The 25,082-nt window shown below is 34.4% G+C and overlaps 3 protein-coding genes and 1 long non-coding RNA gene across 5 annotated transcripts; 3 read left to right on the top strand and 1 right to left on the bottom strand.

The window, feature by feature from the left end:
- Positions 1-248: 248 nt before the first annotated feature.
- On the top strand, positions 249-4,029 carry LOC140988993 (uncharacterized). Of its 2 annotated transcripts, XM_073458140.1 has the most exons (7): positions 253-639; positions 852-931; positions 2,113-2,173; positions 2,784-2,841; positions 2,938-2,995; positions 3,495-3,567; positions 3,735-4,029. In XM_073458140.1, exons 1-7 carry the CDS (start codon positions 325-327, stop codon positions 3,825-3,827), a joined length of 738 nt encoding a protein of 245 aa, XP_073314241.1. In that variant the 5' UTR covers positions 253-324; the 3' UTR covers positions 3,828-4,029. The 2 variants fall into 2 exon arrangements, with proteins under 2 accessions (XP_073314242.1, XP_073314241.1); XM_073458141.1 differs by lacking the exon at positions 2,113-2,173 and having other exon boundaries at positions 249-639; positions 2,780-2,841.
- Positions 4,030-6,386: 2,357 nt separating this feature from the next.
- Positions 6,387-12,892, top strand: LOC140988008 (vacuolar protein sorting-associated protein 36). The gene is made up of 9 exons (XM_073456846.1): positions 6,387-7,073; positions 8,123-8,326; positions 9,847-9,940; positions 10,080-10,137; positions 10,288-10,357; positions 11,191-11,326; positions 11,395-11,479; positions 12,416-12,466; positions 12,567-12,892. The coding sequence occupies exons 1-9, from the start codon at positions 6,459-6,461 to the stop codon at positions 12,568-12,570; spliced, it is 1,317 nt and encodes a 438-aa protein (XP_073312947.1). The 5' UTR covers positions 6,387-6,458; the 3' UTR covers positions 12,571-12,892.
- Positions 12,893-14,541: 1,649 nt separating this feature from the next.
- On the top strand, positions 14,542-17,008 carry LOC140988846 (uncharacterized). The gene is made up of 3 exons (XR_012177378.1): positions 14,542-16,724; positions 16,798-16,862; positions 16,948-17,008. It is a non-coding gene; the product is annotated as an uncharacterized lncRNA (long non-coding RNA).
- A 1,109-nt stretch (positions 17,009-18,117) lies between these two features.
- LOC140987392 (65-kDa microtubule-associated protein 5) lies at positions 18,118-24,834 on the bottom strand. Its single transcript, XM_073455875.1, has 11 exons — positions 24,605-24,834; positions 23,537-23,740; positions 22,988-23,242; positions 22,684-22,899; positions 22,319-22,474; positions 22,052-22,211; positions 21,437-21,588; positions 20,049-20,136; positions 18,843-18,916; positions 18,684-18,758; positions 18,118-18,535 (listed from the first exon to the last, which is right to left on the bottom strand). The coding sequence occupies exons 1-11, from the start codon at positions 24,692-24,694 to the stop codon at positions 18,281-18,283; spliced, it is 1,725 nt and encodes a 574-aa protein (XP_073311976.1). The 5' UTR covers positions 24,695-24,834; the 3' UTR covers positions 18,118-18,280.
- Positions 24,835-25,082: the final 248 nt, after the last annotated feature.

Genomic DNA, 25,082 nt, shown 5'->3' with positions numbered 1-25,082 from the left:
ACTAGACTAATTTGACATATATACAACAACCGGCAGTGTTCGGTTAGTATAGATAACTTCCGAAGAAGTCTAGACAACCTGAAATATGATTTGTAGTCAATTGAGTTTTCTTTCTAACTATTTTCGATACTCGTCATAATTACGGGTAGTGCAAGAGGTTTTTTTACAACTTTTATACGAAAAAATAAGTAAGATACCTATTTAAACGTAAATTATCGATGTTTGACATTCGGTTCGGTGAAAAAAAAAAGGGTAAAAAGTGACTAAATGTAAATTAGCAGCAATGAATCCATCCTATCCACTTTCTTTCATTCCGTCGTGGCCATGGCCATGGCCATATCTAAAACCCCAATGTGTCTTTATGGAAGCCCACCAACGGTGTCAAAATCCGACATAAACTCCACGTTACCCGTTTTCTTGGAACCTACAAATGGTGTGAATCTTGTTACGAGAAGACTTTTCACTTTGGCTTCTTCTATATCTTCCCTTGTGATGATGTCTTCTGCTTCATCTGCTGAAACGCCACCGTCAAAATCTTTTCTTTCTGGGATTTCTAGCACGAAGTCTTGGTTCCAGTTCTACGGCGATGGATTTTCCATTCGTGTTCCGCCTGCATTTGAGGACATCATGGAACCTGAGGTATTTCTTTGTTTTTCCTCGTCTCTTTTTTGGGTAGGAGATGAATGATCAAAGAATATGTCATTATGGTATGGTGGAACACTATGGTTGCATTTGCATCAATCCAAGTGCAACCTATGGTCATTTTACTCCCAATTATACTGAATTATTGCTTACTATTGACTGTCTTTTGAGCTTGGCGATTGGCTAAATTGTTCTCTCAACCTTTTTAGGATTACAATGCTGGATTGTCTCTTTATGGTGACAAAGCTAAGCCAAAGACATTTGCTGCACGTTTTGCATCTGCCGATGGGTAAATGTCCCCACTCCTACCTCTCCCTAATCATTCTGCCTCTAATTAAAAGAATCATATCAACAAGATTCAGGACTGAATAGCTCAAGGATAAGACTGTGATAAATGACTTTTTTGAGTACAATATTGTTTATCAATATCAGCCAAAGCCCGGTGTCACAGTGTTAGCTAACTGTAATTCGGAATTGGACAACAGTTTGTGGTGCCAAGATGCAAAAAAAGTATTCCATCATGCATGCAACTTTGCCTATTCTAGCAATGATCAGATGCATGCAGGCTTTTTTATTTGTTATTTCATTGTGAAAATTTCCGTTTTTTCCTCATTTTTCATATACACTCGAATTTGAAAATTCGTCTTGTTTAAATCCACAAATTCCATCACTATAAGCATATAATTTGACTGGCATATGTAAAACTGGAACAACGAAGGATTCTTGGTGTATTTCCTTCCCAATGAACCTTGGTGCTTATTTACCCAAGTTATTTGGTCTTAATGACATATTATGGTTTATCCTTGATTATTTGAGATATTTTACTGAAATTCTAGCATCAAATTGTCGAGGATCTTTGGAAAATTCTATGTCCATCCAGAGAATGAAAATTCCAAGAAATTCCATGTTAAAATATGCTTGCAATGCTGTTCTAGTCATGCAATTAAATTTTAATATCAGAGCAGTTGGTGCATCATGTGGGAAGCTACAAGGTTCATGATTTAACCTGACTGACTGTTGTATAACCTCACATTGTGTTATGTTTGCTACCTTCCATTTACCAGTCATTTATCTTTGTTGTGATGTGACTTACTTAGCTTAGGTAAGTGAAATTATTGGCCCTTTTCTTCATCAGGGAAGTATTAAGGTGTTTGGTTGAGAACTTGACTTGTTTAAGAGGAGTTACTCTTAAAATGAAAAATAAACTTAATTTACTAGTATTGTAACCATATTATATCTATTTACTGGCCCTGTGAGGTAGAAATCTACATCAATTGTGTTTAGACGCTAAGCAACTTCTTAGTCATTTCAGACAGTCCTAAAAGGCTGATTTCATTGTTTGCCAGTCATGTGAACAGGTTTCTATGTTAGTAACTGAGCCTTCATTTGGATTCAGTGTTGGAATTTATACTCTGTCCTTTTTTATTATCCTGCAAGGATGCATCCTTATACAGTTGAAATGTGATACAGATCCGAAGTTCTTAGCGTTATTGCCCTCCCATGTAATCAACTAAAGATCACCTTCTTAGAGGTTTGTAATTACAACTCCTTCTGTGTTACCTCTCAAAAGTATAAGATGCAGAAATTAGTTTTATCTTTTGGCCTACATAATATTATAGTTGGTTATTCCAATTTATCGTTAAAGAATAATGCCAATTAGAACACAGTTTTGGTTGTGGCTGTCTAAAAAATCCAATCGAGGTCAAAATTTATATTTTAAATTTATGCTATGTGCCCATTAGGAAGAAAGGCCAAAGAAAATCTTTTAAACTGGGGTTAAAAAGTCAATCCGTTGTTTTGGCTACATGCCCTTTAGGAGGATAGGCAGAGGAAAATCTTTATGGAACACTTTCTGATCTTCTCTTTTAAAAACCCTTCTCACGTTTAGGCTGGGTTCTGCGTAATTCAATCAATTACTTGGAATTTATTGATTGGTTTCAGCAGCACTCAATCTCTCTTACTGAACTTTAAAATTAGAATATATATGTGTGTGTGTGTGTGTGTGTGTGTGTGTGTGTGTGTGTGTGTGTGTATTCATCTTGTTGCAATGTATAAAATTTGGGAACGCTTCAGCCGTAGGCAAAAAGATACGTCAAGTGTTTCACCATCTTATCATAAGGTTATTGTTCTAATTTAGACAGGCCAAAGACGTTACTGATTTAGGTTCACTGAAGGAGGCTGCCAAAATATTTGTTCCAGGTAATTATTCTGGTGTGCCTTTGAGGTTTGCGTGTTATCGATTTGATTTATGGTGGAACTTAACATTTATTTACTTATTTACATCATGTTTTACAGGTGGATCAACTCTATACTCCGCCCGTACCATCAAAATTAAGGAAGACGGAGGTTATAGGTAGCATTTTTGCCAAATTTTATCATCATTTTAACATTGAATAGTGAAACTATCCATGTTTGTGAAAAAAAGTATGTAGAACAAAATGGTAGCTTCTAGTAATTAGAATGCTAGGTTCACCCTCCAAATAAGTATCATGTTAAATCTTGGTAGAGTATATGATTAAGGATACAATGATCAATAAACATTCTAAAAGGTTATCTAGCTAATATTTTGGTATTGTTTTTGGATGTTCTGGGAATTGCTTTCTGAAAATATGTTTTAGAAAATGTATTGAAAGTATGTTGAATTATTTAGTTGTTTTAATAGTTTGTGGGGTACTTTAAAATTTGAGAATATCTTTCAGTGTGTTGGTGTAGCATATATAATCGAGGCCATTTCTTGATTTGGTGAGAGTTAAATTGCCTATTTAGGATAAATGCAAAATGAGTTGTAGATATTTGTATTGTGCAAAGAACTTGAAAATGAGGTGAAAATGATTTATTTCATTATATTTCAGGAACTATTATTTCTACGAATTTGGTAAAGGCGAACAACATATTGCGCTAGTAGCTGCTGTTAATAGTGGAAAGGTTAGCCTTTTTGTTCTTGCCATAGTTCAACCTTCTTCCTTTGAGCTGAAAAATAATGAAACATGCTAGTTTTTTGTGAAATTTATTTCCCGCCTAGAATTCTCATATGGGATTTTAAAAGACTTGTTTGTGAATATTTTTTGTTAAATCACCCTCTTTTACTTTAGGCGATTGTTGCCGGAGCAACTGCGCCTCAAAGCAGATGGGATGACGATGGTGTTAGGCTTCGCTCTGCTGCGGTTTCTCTAACACTTTTATGAGCTGATTTAAAACTTTCAATTGACAGATTTTAGAATCCATACTTTGTTTTGTTTTTTAAGAAACTATTGAGTAATTTTGATCATATATTATGTATATTTGTTCTGTTATTCCGGTTTTTGGACTTTTGAATGCCTTTTTTAGATATTTAAACTATAGAAAACTATTTGTTTCACCACTTCGTTCAGCTCTCTTCTTTGTTTCTGCTGCTGCTCCTCTGCTCTACCTCTGACTATAGAAAACTATTTGTTTCACCACTTCTCAAATTTTGGATGACCTTCCATATGCCTGACTCTCAATATTATTTTTACATTAACCATTAGAAGCAGCAGCAGTGTTGGACTCCACAAAGAAAACCGAAGCTTATAAATGTGGTGATGCCGCAAGAATAAACGGATCAATTGACACTACTCGTCAACCAGAACTGAAGATATCCATTTCTATTACAATAACAGATACAAATTCCGACTTCCGTGATTTTAGCCAGGATTAGTTAGAAGAATGTTTTAAACCCAAGCTGATATGGGCACTATATGACGAGGAAGATGGCATGCCGCTCCTGTATTGTCTAATCCGTGAAGTCATCTCATTGATCTGATAGTGAATTCGGGCCAGTATATTGATTGGATTGCGGTTTTAAGAAATCTTGTGGAAGTCTTAGAGTTTTATATTCTGAAATGGTGGAGCAGGTCAATATATATTCTCTTCTTCTGAGACTGGAGAAGACTGGTAGGGGAGGTAGTGTGAGAATCTATCCTAGGGGTGGTGATATTTGGGCAGTATATCGAAATTGGTCACCCGGTTGGAACAGAACAGCGACGAAAAAGACCACATAGCTTTGCTAATCTTTACTATATCATACACCTTTAGGAAGTGTTTGGTCTGCCGGATCATTTTCTGGCAAATCCCATAGGCTCGTGAAAACACAGTCTAGAAATTGGAAACCAAATCCCTAGCCTACTTTGGGATTCGGGAAATGAGGTAATTGAGGGTCAGTTAAGTTCTAAATCGGAAAAAAATGGAGTCATCTTAATTTTACTATTTTGCATATAAAAATAAAAACTTAAATTAACCAAAATAAAAACTTCACCTCAAACTTCATCCCAAATGTGTAAAACTCGACTTAAATATGAAAACATTGACCCAAATGTGAAAGCTCGATCCAAATATAAACAACTCGACCCACGTATGAAAAACTCGATCTAAATATGAAAAACTCGACTCAAATATGAAAAACTCGGGCCAAATGTGAAAACTTTGACTTAAATAAGACAAGCTCAACCCAAACTCGACCCAAATGTGAAAAAACTCGACCTATATAATTATTTACGTTAAGATGTTATATTGTAGAAAAACACATGGTTTGAATCTGGATTGGGTCAAAATGTGATGTTATTTTTTTATTTTATTTTAACAAGCATGTATAAATATCATCGTGTCCTTTAAGTCACTATATTTGATCAAATTAAAAAAGTCAGACTCTCTCCAATTAAAATAAATTGGTGAGAAATCATATATATTTAATGACCATTGGGATTCTTAATCTATTTTTAAACGGTGACTATGATTGTAATATGAAATTACATATTTGTCCTTATTTCACTTAAAAAAACTCTAGGCCATTAATCCCGATCTATATCGAGATCTAGCCGACTACACTGTAGATTTTTTGATAATATGGTCTCCTGACTGAAGGCTCAAAAGGTAATATTAATATTTCTTGTTCCAAAAAATCATGCTTGGATAATATGTTGACGGTGAATGTAAATCTATGTAAGAATTGTTCCTCTTTTATATTTTTGGTTCTTTTGATTTAATATGTGTTCAAGTTCTTGTATATCGAAAACAATAAGCGACGTTATGCGTTGTTAAAAGTAATGTTCTCGGTTTTGTCGTATAAGGTTCTTGTTCTAATTCGTACTCATTGAGAAAACATAATCTTGATAGTTATGATTTGTTTTTTTTTTTTTAACAAAAAAAATATTGTCAAGATGAATGTATTAGTTATATTTGATTATGCATGATTTTCTACAATCATAATGCTTCAATATTATCTTGTTTATGTTCGACTTAGTTATACTAATATCGAATTACATATGTAATCCTAAAATATAATTATTTCTAACTAACAATTTATGGACAAAAATGTCAAAAATATGTTTTCTTTCAAATTTTAATCTATTGACGATTGTAACATCACATTAACATCAAAATTTCTCAACTTTCATTTTATATGATCTTTATTTCTTTTATTCTTTTTTTTTTTCTAATTTACTAATGCTATAAAATTTAATATTATTCATTCGTCTTATTTAAAAAAACAATAATATTTATGTATTATATTACACATACATAGTGTATGTGCTTGATTACTAATATAAGTCATTTCATAATCACAAATATTTTAATTTTCTTTTATAAATGCTATGAAATACATGATCTAATATTTTAAATATAGGAGGATTAATGAGTCTATTAAATAATTAAGGTATTGTGAACCAATTAGAATATATTTATATTGAGAGTTAGTTCTCGTTTAGTCACGTTTAAATTTAAAAATTTCCTCCAAAATTCACAAAATTACGAGTACGACTGATCGTTTTTCGAAGTTGCCATTTGAATTCTCAAGAGTGATGGCCGGGAACTTCCTCCCGGCGGCAAAGCTGACGGCCAACGGCCGCCCAGTTCTGAACCCCGGAGAGGTAGAGTGCTCTCTTCTATCCTCCGTTGACCTTCTCTCTGATGACCTAATCTCCTTCCCCCACCTCAAATCAGGCCTCCTAATCCTCACGACACACCGCCTCCTCTTTCTCCCCCAAGAAACAACCACTGTTGCAAACTCTGAGTCTCATTACGTCCCTCTCTCCGCAATCCAAAAGATTTTATCCGCCAAGAAATCTCTGAAGTCCATGTTCCAAAGTCCCAGAATCCGCTTCCAGGTGGGCGCTACGCCGGATGGTAAAATTACCGAAAATGGTGCCCAACATGTTGTGATTACGTTGGTATTAAGGGGGAAAACAGACCCCGATTCATTTTTGGAAAAGTTTTGGGATGCCTGGAGAGGAAAGGCCTGGGAAGCTGGTGGGTCTTCCTCGGGTTCGATTTCGGGGGAGGGCTCGGGAGAAAGTTCGTTGGCGATTAGGATGCCGGTGGTGGGGGTGGCTGGGATATTGAGGAAAGAGCAGGAGATGTGGGAGAGTACTGACAAGAGCTTGCAGGATGCTTTTCAGGATTTAAACGCTCTGATGGTCTGTGTGTTTGAATATAGATTATCTGATTGCTGAAAATTCTTCTCATGTTAACTTTAATTATAATGAAAGACTAAGTGGGCTAGTATTTCTACCTGAACTTTGGTTTTCATTGTGCAAGGATATGAATTACATAGATGGCAATGTTGGCAATGGTTTGGTTTATTGAATTGATTATGTACTTATATTACTTTTATCTCATGATGTGGATCAAACTGTGAAATTGATGAATGATTAACGAAGTGGATCCAATTAATCTGCTCTGTCAAGTTGTTTGATTTAGTATGCGTTAATAATTAATGAAGATTTACATTAACCAGGAGGATGCAAGAAAAGTCCAGTCTTATAGGATAGTTGTGCATTGATGCAAATTTTACTATATATTCCTTATGGTACCAGGTACATTAGCCCAATGTATTTCGCTAATGTGAGATTGGATGCATATTTCAATTCTAGGAAGTGGGCTTTAAATGATGAAATAGGAATTGAGACTGTCATGTAAACATGTCCACAATGATTAAAAGTAGGCATATTCTTGAATTGATATACCATGTATGAGTGTGGCTCTGGATTTATAGCATCATGAAGGGATGATGATAAAGTTAAGAAGCAGGCCAAGCTACATGAAAATTGATACATTTAGCAGTCCTTATCCTACTGTGACACTAAATATATTTTACTGCTGAATATGAGTATGGCACCGAAAGTTTGTGACCATTCTTATATTGGACCTTAACACAGCATTTGGAGGATAGTATTTTTTCGATAACTACTCTAAATATTATTTTGAAGGACATTTTTTTACTTGTAGGGTCTCTGTTATTAATCTCTAAATGGACTAGTGAACAACCCGAAAAATCCTATCCAGCTGTGAGGTTTATATCTATCAACATGACTTGTTATTGGTATCTGTAACTCTAGTACTACTAAATGTTGTGGAACTAAATGATAATGATTTAGTTTGACACTGAGTCCCGTTGTCCTTTTCTGTTAAATAATTTTACTTTATTTTTTTGCTTCTCTAATTGTGAAAAATAATGGAAAAATAGAGTAAGGCAAAGGAGATGGTGCTGCTTGCTGAGAAAATGAGGTCAAAGCTTCTATCAGGCTCAAATAATCAAACTTCTGGGGCGGGTGACGATGAGATGGGTAGTAAGGAAGAGATGCAAGATTGGCTGTTGAGTGTTGGTATTGTATCTCCAGTTACAAAAGAGTCCGCTGGTGCTTTATATCATCAACAACTATCTCGTCAGGTATGCTTTATCCGTTTCATGTGCTATTTTGTCCGACAGGATTTGGAAAGCTTTTCATCCTGGAATCAGATCTACCATTGTAGAATTTGTCTTGGTTGTTAATTTTTAGCCATGCATAAATGATTTGGTCAACAATTAAATTGGGGTACTCTTATCTTTTCTTTCACTCCATTTTTTTCCATGACCACTTATAAAAAAAGCCTCCAATCCGATCAATGGCCACAAGGAGTGTGGATATTGTTGTTGCCTTACTTTTTTACAAACTAAAGGTTATGTTGATCTACATAATCTCTTACTAAATCAGTTTAACATCTCAACCCAATATTTCTTTACCTAGATTGCCCATTTTTAGATTCACAAATATGTTTCATTTCTTAAATTACTTGAGGTTTTGGACAATGTGGTCATTTAACAATACCAAACCAAGGATGGGTAATGATTTCAAGTCTCAAGACCATCCTTTTAAATTTTATGGAAAAAATACCACCTGATTTATGGCCGCTTTTATTGTATACAAATATCATTAAATGCATTAACTACTAACAAGTAACTATTTAACTCTCTCATAAATGTTGCTCGCTTTTGGATGGGTGATAAACCTGTAAATTTAAGCCTGAACGAGCTAGTCTTATTGATTCATCTAATCTCGTAAACTACGTGCATTTGCTCTGGATATTTGTTGAAGAGGTTTCATTACTTCTCATGTTATTTTAAAATTCTTGCAGTTTTTTTGAAGGAACCACACTATAAGTGTTTTATTGGAGAAATGTTATTATAGAAACATACCGCCTTTATGAAGGAACATAAACATGTTTCTTGTAATGGGAAACTGTTGTTTTCCACTATTTTAATCAAGGATTCTGCTGGGAATCCCGAGATTTTATACACGTGTAACTTCCACAGAGTGGGTATATTTTGGTGGGGTTACAATACAGCAACATAGTAGATATATTAGATCACTCAGATAGGATACTAAATGATTTAGAATTGAAATTTCGAGGGACAGCCTCCAGTTTTCTCATTTGTGCAGATGTATGAGATGGGGTGTTTCAATGGATTGTAGATAATTTACTGGAGAAATGGAAATGTCTTAGTGATTGTCGACCACTATTTGATTGTTCTTATGAGTGATGATATTACTGATGAACAGGAGAAGATGAGAATAATGCTTCAATGAGACAAGGTTAGGCAACAAACAGAATAACTTAAGTCTCTTATGCTGATCATACTGCTAGACGGAAGCAGATACCTATATTGGACACAAATGAAAAGGACATATATCCAAAATTCTTCTTAAAGCGATCGCCCAAGCTTCAAATTAGAAAAGTCAGGAGTCCAGAATTTGGCTGCTAAAGATCGTTTTCATTTATTTAAGACTTATTGAACATGTTCATCTGAACTTCCTGTTGAATTACATGTACTAGTACTGTATTGTGACATTTCTTATATTATGCGACTTTTAGAGCTTTTAATTTTACCGTGATTTGGCTACTGTTGTTTACGAATATGTTGGTTGTTAGCTCGCAGATTTTGTCAAGAAACCTCTTGAAAGAGCTGGAGGAATGATTAATCTTATTGATATATATTGCCTCTTCAATCGAGCCCGTGGGACAGGTTTTCTTTCATCTTTTTGTTTCTTTTTGTCGTCTGCTTATAAATCCTTTTTGTTTCAAGTGTGTAATTTCAAAATACTGCTCGTTGTGCATATGTTTAAAAAGATTATATTAAATAATGATTTTGCTTTCTTTCTCAGAATTGATCTCCCCTGATGATTTGCTACAAGCATGTTCTCTCTGGGAAAAGTTTGATGTGTACGTACGATTTTGTGTCAATCTTATTCTGCTACTTCTCTGACAGTTTTAAAGAAAATTGAGATTTTTAATACATGTTTGATGCTTTGATGTTTGTATTCTTCTTTAACTAATAATTCTAATCTTTTTTGTTCTTTTTAATTCCGCCAGTTCGGTTATGCTTCGGAAATTTGATAGTGGTGTCATGGTGATCCAGAGTAAATCCCACAGTGATGATGAGGTGATTCATTTTAGATATGACATGTTTTTATAATGTTATTATTTTTGGAATCTTCTCCTTGTGATTGTTTGTGGATACATTATGCTCCAACATACTTCTTCTAACATCTAGGAGATAGAAAGCGAATATTATAAAGGAAACTTAGACATTTTATATCAGTTTTCCATTCAAAAACTTTGAAGATTTTGATTCTCTGCGAGCCGTTTATCCCATACAAATATGTCTTCTATCTCCAGTGCTGTGTGTTTCAAATTGGAATATCTCTCCTTAAATTATGACTCCCCCTCCCGGAGTGCGCTTAAATGACTGAGATGTTTACTAATACTATTCCTATTTGGTTTGAGGAGGTAAAATAAAAGGTTTAATTTGGTGCCCTCTTGAATTTCACATTTTGCTATTAGGGGTTAGATTGGCTACTACTTAGCAATGCCAACAAATGATTTACAGTAAGAAAGGCATCTGAAACATTTGATATATAAAAAGTAAAATTTCTATTTTTTTGCTACTCTAAGGAATAGTTCTTTGAACTTGTTCATGAATGTAGTTCTCTTACATTCGTATTACATATTAAAAAGCCTCCAATCTTCAATAAGCTCTTTTGGTGACCAAACTGATTTTATTGTAAAAAAAATATGATGAAAAACAAATTTAAGGGGACATTTCTGATTGAGATATTGGTTGTAACCAACAAATGAAGTAAAGGTAGTGATATGTACTCGGGGGAGTGGCATAATCTGCATATTTTTAAATTGTATATTGTCTCTGACTCTCAGGTAAAATGTTGATGTATACCATTATTGAGTCGTTATTATCTGAATAATTCTTTCTTTAAGGTATATGCCCGAGTAAGTTCTCTAATAATGAAGCCAGAGGCCTTGCTAGCTGGGATCAGTGCCAGTGATGCTGCAAGGACGTTGGGTGTTGCTCCAGCTATGGCTAAAGAGTATCTCCTTGCTGCTGAAGGCAAAGGCATGTAGTTTTTGTTAAATGACAAGCTTAAGTGATGTTTATGATTTGATGATTGGTTTCTCTTGCAGGATTGTTGAGCAGAGATGTCAGTCCCGATGGGTTTCGCTTTTACGTCAATTTTTTTCATGAACTTGATCCACAAAATATGTACCTGTAAGTTGAAAATATACTGTTGACTATGCTTTTCTGCTCTGCAAAATGTTATATTCGGGTTGACAGTTTTCTTCTCTCCCTTGGTACATGTTGCACGTGTTTGTGATTGCATGACATGGATTTTTGTTTTTGCTTCTTCCTTTGGGTAATTACCATTCTTCTGTGCTATACTTTTAATATTACCGAGATGTAATGTTTTACACATAAGGTATAAACTAAACAAATTGTGACATCACTATAGTAGAAAATCGGGGGTGGCAATTAGCACCAATTGTTTTGAGTTTAACAAATCATGTGATGAATTGATAAGAATTTTCCTGATACACTATACCCAAATCACTGGTAACGCCTGATGTAACAACTCCACAAAAAGGGATTGACCTTTTATGTAAGAAATATAATTATCTAACAGTCACCTCTTCTGTTTGAAGCCTGTCGGTGAGAGAAACTAAGGATCCCTAGTACTCAATTCGGAGAAAGAAAGAAGAAAACAGTTCAATCTGAAAGGAAGCTGCTTGCATGTATAGAATAAATCATGCATGTCATCAAGGAAGATAAAATGCAGTTTCATATTCCTCTGTGATCATCAAATGCAGCTTAGTTATCTCCACAGATTACTTAGTTTTTATTTCTTATTCAAGTACTAATAGTTTCCAGATTTGCATATAAAACTGATTTTAATGCTCGTCATAGGAAAGAATAGGTTTGAAAATATTGGTGATAAATTGTGATTAAAAATGTCATCCATAGCTATCTTAGTGTAGCGTGCATTTTCCCCCCAAAATTTAACTTGGTCTGTCTTTCATATTATTGGCAAATTTAGAGCCAACTGGGCTGCATATTCATTCCGTGGTCACTTTTCTTTGCGTTTTCCTAACGTACGGCTTTCAACTCTTTTCAACCATGTAAACTGATAATCTGAATTCGCTAATGCAGAATAAAAGATCACAGTAGGTATAGCAGTTGGATAAGTGCTGTCTCGTCCAGGTGAGATATTGCCTGCGTACAAACTTTTGTAAACCAGAAATTACTGTCTGAACACTTACTGTGATTTCTCTCAATGTCATGTGCCATTACTTTATTGCAGGTAAGATAGTTGCCTTGTCAAAGGGAGGCAGACTCCAGACCATGATAATCGGATATGGAATTTATGGAGGTTTAGTTGTTCTTCTCTCAAAAAATGAGCTTCATAGCATAGGACACCTGAACATGTAGTGGGAGTTGCATTTTTCTGCTTCCAAGTGGGTCTGGTTGTTCGTGATGGAAGACATGCTGGTCTCGTGGTGCTAGGAGAAGTGTTTGTGACAGCTTAGAAGATTTTATGCAGCGTTTGTTTGAGTTGCCTCCTCTGAAATTTGGTCGCCTCATTTAGATTTCTGTTGGAAAGAATGAAATCATAGGAGTATATTAGTTTTGCTTGTGTTTACCATATGTACATTTCTTTTTTTTCTTTTTTTTTATAAGAAACATAATATTTTATTTAATGAAAGTTTTTAGTACAATAATAGCGGATTTACCATACGTATATTTCACTTTTACTTCGTTGAATAATATGGGAATTTTGGTAATTATAATGTTTAAAATTCCCTGGCTATTCATGATTGTTATGCGGCTTTTTTTTTTTTAATGAAGTTTGATCTATTCATTATATTTTATTGAGGATTAAATAAATCATTTAAATTTCATTTTTACCTTTTACAATGTCAATTAATTTTTCAATTATTATATTTTCATTATCTTAGATAAAGAAATTTTGGTTCCCTAAATTATCATATGGGAAAAAAGGAATGCATGTGGGCACCTCTTGGTTTAATATTAACTAACCATAAATTATACCTAAAATTTATTTTGCTATTATAATATTCTGGCAATATTACAAATTTTAAAATATATATATTTTTAGAATAAAAATACCTTAACTATTATTAAACTACCATCGGCTCAGTAATTTCTCTCATTATTATATTATATGCGATAGTTACGTGGATGTTATAATTGTATGCATTTCGTTATATAATCTGTTTTAAAAGATTAAATATACATAAGGTCCATTTCGTTATATCATCTGTTTTAAAAATCCGGCCAAGTATGCATTCTTCGTTTCAAGATTATGTTTCCTTAGTTTCGAGATTATGTATATGATTTCTGAATTATCATAAGATATGACTTTTATACGGTGAATTATTGTATGACATTGTCTCTTAGAGTGTTAATAATTAGAAACTAATATCAGTAAACTATGAAAATATGATGAAATTCAAGTGCTTCATGTTCACTATATACTTATGATACACTCTGTTTTCTATTAAGAAATATTCAGGTTTCGAATTTTGATATGTATTTGTTATACGTACTCGATCGACTCCAACTTACTGAGTATTTCTCAAAATATTTATTATTTACTCCTCTTATCGTGATAAGAACGAAAAACAATTAGAAGACGAAAAACAAGAAATATTTTGGGACTGATGATAAGGATCAAGCTCAAGAATCATGCATTTGTTTTAGTTATATTTTTATTTCAAGTTATACACTTCCACACTTTTTTTAAATTTATTTCTATTGCATTATAAAGACAATGATTGATCATGATATGTACTGATTTTGACAAGATTAGTATTACGAGGCTTGTTAAAAAAATAAAACTCAAATCAACAAAAAAGCCTTTTAATTTAGAAACTAAATCCTCCACCTACCGCCTTCACCAACCAGAACAGAATGAAAGAAACACCACACGGTCGTGAGTTTCAAGTGAAGGTGATTCTGGAGATCTCGTGCAGGCTTTTTCCGGGCACCTCAAATCAGAAGGTAAATCGATCTTGTTGGAAAATTTAGAATCTCCGGTAGAATATGTGCGTGAATGTATTAGAAAACGTCGGGTATAAAAATATGTGCGTGAATGTAAATCGAGGTTGTTGGAAATAAAATTTGGGTTCGGTGTATGTGTGAATATATTAGAAAACCTCGAGCATGAGCCATTCTTATCATTAAAAAAAAATTACGAATTTTTCGAAATTGTTTGCAGAGCTAGCCAGCATAGTATGTGTAGCAATTTTTAATTTTGTTAATTTCATATTACATAATGGAAGAAAACTGCGGCGATGAACTGTCATACATTCCCCAAGTTGTAGACAATCAAAAGCCAGAAATAGGGATGAAATTCGAATCTTTAGAGGAGGCGTTTTCGTTCTACAACCAATACGCACGAGAATCTAGTTTTAGTGCAAGAATGAGCAATAGCAAAAAAAGGAAGAAAACAAAAGAAGTTATCTGGAAAAAATTTGTATACTTTAAAGAAGGACATACAGATGCAATCAGATGGAGTAAACAATCAAAAAGTGATGAACCAGAAAAAGAAAGAGCTCGTGGTGAGATTAGAATTGGATGTAAGTCAAAGATTTCAATTGTGAAGGAACAAACTGGTCTAGGTTGGGTTGTTAGTACCTTCATAGAAAGTCATAATCATCCGCTATCAACTCCTTCAAAGGTGCATTTGTTACGCTCACATCGTACTGTTTCTGCAGCAAAGAAAGCACTGAGTCAACAGTTTGCAGAAGCGAATGTACCTACTTGTCAACAAATGAGATTGTTTGAAATAGAGTCTGGAGGGCCTGAACATGTAGGTTGCACAGAAAGAGATATAAGAAACTACGAGAAAACGGTTAGGGATGAGCACAAGGGTATTGATGCCGAAACATTGATTGATTTCTTTCTGTCTGAGAAAGACAAGAGTTCAACTTTTTTTTTTTGATTACGAGACTGATTCAGACAATAGATTTATTCGGTGTTTTTGGGCGGATCCTGTATCAAGGAGGGCATACACTGCATTTGGTGATGTAGTGGTGTTTGATACAACGTACAACACCAACAAATATGGGATGATTTTTGCACCTTTTGTAGGAGTTAATCATCATCATCAGACCATTGTTTTTGGTTGTGGATTTTTGAGTGATGAGAAAACTGATTCTTTTGTTTGGTTGCTTAATAAGTTTCTAGAAGCCATGCCTAAAGGAGCACCAAACTTGATCATAACTGACCAGGATCCTGCTATGACGAAAGCCATAGGTGACGTTTTCCCTAAAACAATTCATCGATATTGTTTGTGGCACATTCTAAACAAATTTCCATATAAATTGAACCCGGTGACTTTCCGTGACCACTATCAAAGCATAAAAAATGTCATTGTACATTCTACGACTTCTATTGAATTTGAGAGATCATGGGAAGAGGTTATGAATTGTGCTAACTTGGTAGAAAATGATTGACTGTCATTGATGTATGAGTTGCGACATAAGTGGGTGCCGGCATATTTCAACCATGTTTTTTCTGCAGGAATGTCAAGTAGTCAGAGGTCTGAAAGTTCACATGCATTTTTCAAGAGGTACGTCTGTAGAAATAACTCATTGATGGATTTTATAATTCGTTTCAATAAGGCACTTCGACACCAAAGACACAATGAGTTAGTTGCCGATCATATTGATATGAACGAGCGGCCAAAGGTCAAATCGAACTGGCCAATGGAATTGCAAATGGTGAATGTATACACGAAAAACAAATGGTTGGAGTTTCAAAATGAAATTAGTCTGAGTCATGGTTATTATGTGCAACAAGCATCTATCGGAATTGAGTTTGGGGTTTACAATGTCATTAATTTTCAAGGTTCTTCTTCTGCCAAACATAGGCTGCTTACGCATGACAAACAAAGAGACGATATATCATGTAGTTGCATGAAATTTCAATTTGAGGGTATTCCATGCAGGCATATGTTAGCATTTTTTCGTATCAACCAAGTGTTCCACTTACCTGATCAGTATATACTCAAACGGTGGACAAAAGATGCAAATATTGGCGTACTATACACTATGGCTGAGCAAAATGTGGTCGACGATCCAGAAAGGTGTTTGATGTCTAGACATATGAGGCTATCTTTTAAAGCTTCAGCTTTAATTAATGTTGCATCTTTCAGTGATGAGGGGACAAACTTTTTGGCTTAACAGTTTGATTCTATTGATAGCAAAATGAAGGATATGAATATTAATAGAACATTACGCAGTGGAATTCAAAGTAGGAGAACCTTGGATGGAGCCATTGGTATCATTGATCCTTCAGAAACTAGAACAAAAGGACGTGGGAAGAGACTAAAATCATCGAAGGAGAAGTCAACATCAAGGGGCAGATAGTGTCGTGGATGCGGGCGTCAAGGTGTGTCACATGACAAACGCAACTGTCCAAATTTGAAAGAAGGGTATGTATTGATTAATTTTTAAAAAAGTTAATAATTCCTTTAATATTAGTACAGGTGACAAAGTTTTTATCAGGTCAACTATAAATAATGATAACACAGATGAGAACTCAGATGAAGAAGATTTTGGATCAATAGATGGTAACTAAAATACATAAATTATTTTATGCATTTAAATTTTGTTTCTTTCATAATATTTTTCTAATCATCGTCTACATATTTGCAGGTAGTACAAACATGTGGACAACTGGAATGGGCTTTGATGACTGAAATTAATCTGTATTGGGAGTTGATCATAAATATGTCGAGTTCATTGATGCTTCCTATCGTTGTGCACCTTTATATCGAGGAATTCCGATCTTGTGTTGTGTATTCATGTTGTTGAGGTCGGATGTGTAACTGGTACATGGGGTTATGTGTAAAATAATCCAATTTTTTAAAATCAGAACTTGGATATTTAGATTGTTAATCTACTGGAGCTGAAATATCAGCTCTAGAACCTATCACAATCCATTTTTTAAACTATTCGAGGTGAACTCACTATAATTTTATTTTTCAATAATTTTTTTAATTTATACGAAAAAACAAATAATTTTGTATATTTGAGTTGTAATATGGGTCTATATAATCTAAATATGATGCTTATTTATTAGTAAAATATATTAATTATTATAGTAATTTAAAATCTCCTTAATTAAATTTCTTCAGAAAAATATTATACGATGTTCGTTTTTTTAACCATGGTTAGATTGTATAATTTGAAACTTCCAAAATGAAAGTGTGTTTAGAAAAGATAAGAAGATAAGCATAAAATTAAGGAGACGACAAAACTTCATTAAACGACACTTGTTAAGGTGGAGGATTAAGCAGAAAAATATTATACCATGTTCGTTTCATTCTGTTCTGGTTGGTGAAGGCGGTAGGTGGAGGATTTAGTTTCTAAATTACAAAAGCTTTTTTGTTGATTTGAGTTTTTATTTTTTTAAAAAAAAAAAATAAAAGAAAACTGCACAGCTGGCGCCCACGAAAACGGGTAACAACACTCTAAATGCTTATCATTTTTTCTTCTAGGCCGAGGAAAGAACTCGCATTTTTTCAGTGAACTAAAATAAGAAAAAGGGAATATTCACCATGTTCTATCACAACTTTAAGTTATCCATCAAAATCAGTGTATGACATCCTTTGTCAGTCACCAACGTTCTAAATGTTTATCATATCTAATATGCAGAGCATCCAACTCACAGGCTAAAAATATATACATAGAAAATAACTACTGAGTTTCTTAAATCTAATTAGCATGTTGGTTAAAAAAAAAATTAACATGTCGGAACTTTCAAATTAAATTTCCAACATGTAACTGCTTTCAGTGAACTTTGATCGTGTGAATATAGCATCAACATTGAGAGATTTTTTATACACCTCAGCTTTACTCATCATAATATGGAAGAAAATCAATTTGTGTTGGGGTATTCCATCAATCAAACACGAACGAGCTCTTTGAAATAAGCTGTATCAAGTAAATATTGATAAGCTAAGTATAAAGCATAAAACCACGAGATTTAACTACACCTATCATCCTTTGGAAGAGCAACGTAGTTTATGGGAATTACACTACCGGCCTTGCCACTATCTCTTTTGTCTTTGCCTCCTGAGATTCCAAGATTAGCGGATGGAATCCTCAAACGACGACCATTTGGGGTTGCCACCATTGTGTTGCTGTATGTGCTTTGAGCCAAAGGCTTCTTGACAGCTGATTTTGAACCAAATAGTGCTTCTTGTTCTGTAGCTAACTGTTCTTGTAGCTTCCTTTGTTCCTATAACATGCAAAATTCATCAAACTAATGGCGATTGACAGTGGATCAAATTTTTTCTTCTAAAAAAAAGATTTTAATGTTTATGTGCCAGTATCTCTAACACCTTTTATCTGTTGTAAGACACAAAAAAGATAAACCGATAACATACTCGAGATCTGCGTTTCTCCTCTTCTTTTTCTTGTCGGAAAACAGTGAATTCCTCCAGTGTCCGTAAAAGAGGAACCTGAAACTCCAAAGTAGAACTAAAATCAAGAATTCGAACATATGTTGGAGAAAGATAAAATATGAAACAGGCGAAGCTGCTTACCTTGTTGTAGATGAACGGCATTCCCTTTTCTAGCTCCCAAGCTCTTACTTTAGCAGTTAGACTCTCAACAAGAGCTGCAGTAGAGTTGACACATCAGTTTCAATTTAAAACCACATCATTTAATTAAATAATAAACTACAAACAATAGAATCTAGCCTTGTGATATCAGTTTCACGAGTTAATAGAACAGTTGGGAAACTGAACCAGCTTAGTTTGATACAAACCCAAGTAAAATAAAATTGAAGATGAAGCCAAGCAGATGGCTTAAACAAGTCATTATAATGTGAAACAACCACCAAATTACTTGGATGTGAGAAATACAATAAATTACATGCCCAACGGCCATGATACCAAAATTTTGATTCCACTCTTTCCTGTGAATTTCATGCTCAACCATACATATCTCAATTACAAGCCTAAAAAAACCAAAATCTTACTCGAATAGAAAGTGAATGATGCCTTCCAACTAAATTTTTCAGGGTGATGATGGAAGGAACAACAAACAGATAAAGAACCATGTCGTTGATGATGGAAGGAGCAAAAAGATTGGTACCTTACCAGACCAAGGGCAGAGATAAAATGCATTTGCCGCAAAACAGCCACAGCTAAAGGAATTTCATAGTTTTCATGCTATTTGATATACATAAAATGTAAGGCCCCAAAAATATGATACACCTAATAAGAACATTCGGGTGAGTGGGTGACTAACTAAGAATTTAATTGTGATGCTTCATTACTATGTATTAATAAGGGGTTAAATTAGATATTTCAATTGATTTTAAGTGTGTCGAATGCTTCACTCATGAAGAATATCATACTTTGTGATTTAGTTGGAATCAATGAGTAGGGTGAAGCCATCACCCGTCACAGTTTTTGGTGTAGTGACTTGGATTTTAATCAAAATTAGATGAGCACTATGATGTTAAATGTATGTTCCATGCCTATGTATCTATTTTTGTCAATGGCACACCCTTTTTTCATGGGGGCTTTGCCCCTTCAGTGAATAAGCCCCTTCCAGGATTTTGTGGGAAGAGAGATTTCACGGACGTTGGATATAGGAGTTGGAGTCATCGATTTTTAGCTGCATATTTAATCTATAATATGCTCAACCCTAAAACCCAAAACACATTCATCAATTTCTATAGGCTCTAGTCAATTGTTAAAAGAGAAACAATGTGAAACAAATACCTCAGGATCAAAACTCACATGAGATCTTGCTTACTAAAATTCTAGCTTTCTCAGCACGTTTCAAATTTTTGTGTACTCCTCTTCCAGCACTATAACGATTTTCATCCTAAAAAAAGAGGTCAATATTCATGAAGCTCAACAAAATAAATAATTCAAGCAGAAACACTGAAATAAGAAGAGAATTTTAACAACAAAAACTAGAGAGTATCAAGGAATTAATAAAAATGGGAAAAAAACACATCATCGGTGTTCAAAATGAACTGAAACAAAAAGGTCAAGCTCATTTCCTGGTGGTCTTAAGACAACTAATCTATCGGATTATTTCAGAAGATGTCTACTTTTGAAACGGAACCACTGCATGAAACACATTTTATTAGTCTAGGACTCTAGAAGATGACTCTTTGGATTATTGAAAAAACATAAGAGGAGAAGAGATGAAATTCCAAGAATAGAAGAAAAAAATATCGATAGGTGTGCTAAAACAGGGCTACAGAGTGATTTTGCCTCCTTAAACATAATATAATGGTGCAATAGGATCTCGGCCAACCACTCATAATACTTTCAGAATTGCATGAATCAGAACAAGGCAACATACAAACAAATTAATCATTATCACAGCTATCTTAATTCATGTTCGTCTATTGCCTACAGTAGATTGTGGAAATGACTACTGTAAGCCACTAAAGGACATGTTTCATATTCCCCATCATAGGGCATAACATATGTTCGTACTTCCTGACAACTGATTGCTAATTTATTTGGAGCCATAATAGACAAAAATTGCTTTACTATAAACGTGCGATTGAAAGACGATCATTTCTATTTTTAATAACAAGATCAAAAGGTGGCATGGCTGCATGGTATGCATGAAAATAATTCTAATTACACAAGAATTTTCTTCACTTTGAAAAAGCATAATTTTCTCGTACAAGAAACTTGATTTTGATAAACTTCAATAAAATTCATTGAAGGCATAAAATTAATGACAAAATTTGGTAAGCTTGAGTGGACTAAGGTTCGGTGTCCTTGGTGACTAAGCCCATCAAATTATACGTGTAAATAAATTGAAAGTGAGTGACAGCCACAAAACAAAAAAAATGACATTGGCGGTATTCACAATGTGAGTTAAAGGTAACTAACTTATCATGACCGAAGGTTGTTAACTTAGCAATCAATCAATGAGACGATATAACAATGACAACTTTCAAACTAATAATTCTATAAGCTTTCCTCTACTTTAACAATAAATATGCCAGTAACGTATGCACTGATCATAGAGGAAAATATTTAAGACTAGAAAAAAAAGAGTACACGTGTACAACTTCCTCTCGAGGTTATAGATTACAGATACTCTCTAAACCCAACAGTAATAAAGTCTAGGTGTTTATAGGTATAATAAACATTACCCTCTCATACTCGTCAAGCCAGCTTTCCTCGTCGGCTGCATGTTTCCATTTCTCCACTTTGTCCAAAATATCCTTTCTGCTTCGAGCCTGTTCTTTGGCTTTTGCAACCTGGTCATCCATACTTGACAAAAGATCAGAAAGATCATTGTTACCTGCAGTTACACGTCCAATTAATAATAATTTTTCAAAATAAAGGTGATAAAAGAAAAGTACTAATGCAGGCAGGCGCCTGAGTATAGTTGATGTATGGTTCTTTTTTTCCCGAGGATTTAAAACAACAATTGAAAGGAAATATATAGATGCGAACCAAAGGTTTGTCAAATCTAGAAGCCCTTATCAATTACTAAACTAGAGTAATAGACTCAGTACAAGGGACATAATAAAAGGTGCAATGAGGTAACAGGAATAGCTCATAAAAGTTAGGTTAGTATTTGCATACGAGAAAAATGAAAGAACAGATAGTCAAGGAACTTTGAATTTTTTTATTTGCAACAGTGGGAAAGCGAAGAGAATAATACTGAATAACAGTAAGAAAATTTGTAAATTTAAAGGTTACAAAAGTTATGAAGCAAAAAAAGTTGTTGATTGCATCATAAAAGAATAATTGAGTAGGACCAGATTCCAATAGAGTGATGAGAATTTTCCGAGCTTTCTCACTATCAACATCCATATGAACCGCATTGTTGATTTCTTCGAGTTCAGATTGTCTTTTGAATATAAGCTCTCTCATTTTACTGGCTTTCAAATCATTCAATCGCTCAACTTCAACTTCAATCTATCAGCAGGACAAAAACTCAGTCAGTATTTACTAGATGGCTAGTTTTTGGCGAATTGTCTCGAAATAAGAATTCATGTGGAAAAGCATGCTAAAACATTAACTACCTGCTCAATGACATCAAAAGATAGACATCCCTGGCTAAAAACCTCATCAACGTCTGCTGCAGTTAAGCAAGTGACAGGTTTAAATTTTTGTTGCTCCTCCACAGGTGTATCCATAAGGTTCCAGAGCTCAAAGAGCGTACTTCCAAGCTTCTGTAACTGCAGGCAAACAGAGCAGTAAGAAGATGAATAGGAACAACTCACTGAATTACACTCCAGCTGGTTCAATTCAAATTTGACATGAGTACTTAAATTCTAAAATCAGTTCAACCCAAGGATATGATAGAAAAGAGGGAATTCTGAAACATCGTAACATATTTAGGTCTCTGAAACGAAGAAAAGAAAAAGATAAGTTGTTAAGGGGTTGCCTTTAATAGTCGCTGTTGTTTCTCTTTCTTCAGTAAATTTAGCTCATTAGTTAATCTGGCTAGTGTTTCATTGCTTATGCTCTTTGATTGACCAATTGCAGGATCGATAAAACTTGGGTGAATTTCAGCCATTATCTTCTTAAAATCTAGAGACATGACAACTGCGAGGTCGTGAATTGCACTGATATGACCATTAACTTTCTGAAAACGCAGATTCTGCAATGACAAACATGGTGCAGTTTTAAATTATTCAAATAATTTTCAATTTCAAAACTATGAGGGAAAAATAGACTTATATCCAAACCCTTTCACACTGAAGCTCCTGAAGGTGAGATTCCAGTCCTCGCAACTTGTTGATTGTCAGGTCTAGTTCATCCACTCGAATTCCATCACGATCAGATATCTGATTATCGCCAGATATTTCAGCACAGATCCGAGCAATCTGGAACTCGGCTTCGGCAATCTCTTTAATCCTCTCTTGTTTCTTTAGCCTCAAATTATCCAACGTGGGGCTTATAGTGGATATTTGCTGCTTGAGGTTCTCTTTCATATTATCGAACTAACAAATTATGAAGAGATTCAAGAGACAGTTTAAAATCAGTGAAACTATACATCTATCTCTGACGATAACTAAATGTATGGCTTCTAGAGAGTAGAGAAAATATGATAGATTAACTCAATATAAAATCCTCCGACTATGGATTCAACAATGATGCATCAAAAGATAGGAAGTGTCCTTTTAGAAAACCACTGTAGATTGAAAAGACATGACATTCTTTTGCGGTCGAAATAGTTGTACAACAATGACTATGAAATTCAATTAAAGAAATCAAAACAATAACAGCAATCAGACCCTTGGATAGGAAATCTGCTCCCCAAGAGCAGAAGCAAGTCCAGCAATTTCAGCTTCAGACTCAGCCAAGGCTTGCAGTAAATCGGCCTTGTATTTTCTGCTTCTTTCCACTTTCCTGCGATATATGTCAAGGCATTCATGCTCCAACTGAAGAAGCATCTTATCTCTGTCAGTGTTACACTCTCCAATTTCATCCCATGTCTCCTATTTCACCAAATGAGGGCACGTTCAAAAACCACAAGTATTCAAAGGTTCAGTGAAAAGAAACTGCGAAATATGTAAAATTCAAGAGGAACCACGACGGTGGACCATCATAAGAAGATAATGTAGGTTAATGTCCAATCCAAAATTTTCAGTTCAAATGAAATCGAAACGTTTAAATGTTTTCTATGCTCAGTAAGTCAGGTGAGTGGTGGAACTACTGACACGATATCTGCATGTTGTGATCATCACCTTTCTAGAGTATATTGACAGCTTGCTATCAGGTATATGAAAAGCCAAAGGTGAATCAATATCAGAATGGTGCTTTTTAATGCTTCATGCATCCATTCAATAGATTTCAGGTCCATGGTAGATGTAGACGATGCGCTGACAGATATTACTGCCACTAGTTATATTAAATGGTCCGCTGCAAAGTGACAATCAAAATCTTTGAGAGGATTTGATGGAACACATTAAAGAAGTGTTCGTACAAATATAACGATGAGAGATGTTTACTGGTTTCGTCGTGATACTCATTTACATGCACCATGTACTAAAAATGCTACGTATTTTTTTGGTATCGGATACCTTTCATTTCCCATTTCCTTATCATCATCAAAATTCAGGTCCTAACACGGAATTTAAAAAAAATTAAAGGAATTCTAGTAAGTTACGCAAGACCTTAGTTTATTTACCCTATTTTCTTTTACTCAATAGAATGTAGACATCACTAAAATTAGTACAATGGGTGAACAGTCGAAGCAATTATTCCACATTACGTAACCTGGAACAAATATTTTTTTCCCAAATAAAGTAACGTAATGTTTGCTAATAGAGTAATAACGAAGAAACTTCGCCGTAAAGTACCTGGAGTTCGCGGAGGAGAGAAGAACAGGTGGTGGCGGCGGATTTCGACAGAGACAGTGGCGAAGAATGGCCAATGCTACGAGCTGACATGGTTGAGACGAAAGCGAAACCTAGAAAAATCAGTGGGATTCTGCGAGACGTAGTTAGGGGATCTTAAGCAATTATTGAATAGTAAAGATTCCATTTTTAAGAGGAGAGAGGAGGGAGGAAGGGCACTGTTCTAACGATGGAACCGATTATTTTTGGCGGGAAAAAGAATATTGTTTTAGAATATTGTTTTTTTGGTATATATATATATATATATATAGATAATATTTTTAATATATTAAAATATAATAATTACGTTTTTTTTTAACATATTAAAATATAATTATGTTGGAACCATTGTTTTCCCCTCAAATGTTATATTTACATTTTTATTCTATCATATTTGATTTCAACTGGCGGGTTTGGCCAAATTATATATGTCATATTTTGA

The sequence above is a fragment of the Primulina huaijiensis genome, chromosome 11 (assembly GCF_012295235.1).
Source record: "Primulina huaijiensis isolate GDHJ02 chromosome 11, ASM1229523v2, whole genome shotgun sequence".
Lineage (NCBI taxonomy): Eukaryota > Viridiplantae > Streptophyta > Magnoliopsida > Lamiales > Gesneriaceae > Primulina > Primulina huaijiensis.
The sequence above is the reverse complement of the archived record's forward strand: the minus strand, read 5'-3'. Positions and strand labels throughout refer to the sequence as shown.

Excerpts from the sequence above, each read along its gene's own strand:
- LOC140988993 (XM_073458140.1), top strand. The coding sequence starts at position 325 with ATGGCCATGGCCATATCTAAAACCCCAATGTGTCTTTATGGAAGCCCA. Across the intron at positions 932-2,112 it reads CGTTTTGCATCTGCCGATGG|ATCCGAAGTTCTTAGCGTTA; the intron begins GTAAATGTCCCC and ends AATGTGATACAG. Across the intron at positions 2,842-2,937 it reads TGCCAAAATATTTGTTCCAG|GTGGATCAACTCTATACTCC; the intron begins GTAATTATTCTG and ends CATGTTTTACAG.
- LOC140987392 (XM_073455875.1), bottom strand. The coding sequence starts at position 24,694 with ATGTCAGCTCGTAGCATTGGCCATTCTTCGCCACTGTCTCTGTCGAAA. Across the intron at positions 21,589-22,051 it reads CATCACTCTATTGGAATCTG|GTAACAATGATCTTTCTGAT; the intron begins GTCCTACTCAAT and ends GTGTAACTGCAG. Across the intron at positions 18,759-18,842 it reads TGCCGTTCATCTACAACAAG|GTTCCTCTTTTACGGACACT; the intron begins GTAAGCAGCTTC and ends TTGGAGTTTCAG.
- LOC140988008 (XM_073456846.1), top strand. The coding sequence starts at position 6,459 with ATGGCCGGGAACTTCCTCCCGGCGGCAAAGCTGACGGCCAACGGCCGC. Across the intron at positions 9,941-10,079 it reads CAATCGAGCCCGTGGGACAG|AATTGATCTCCCCTGATGAT; the intron begins GTTTTCTTTCAT and ends TTTCTTTCTCAG. Across the intron at positions 10,138-10,287 it reads CTCTGGGAAAAGTTTGATGT|TTCGGTTATGCTTCGGAAAT; the intron begins GTACGTACGATT and ends TAATTCCGCCAG.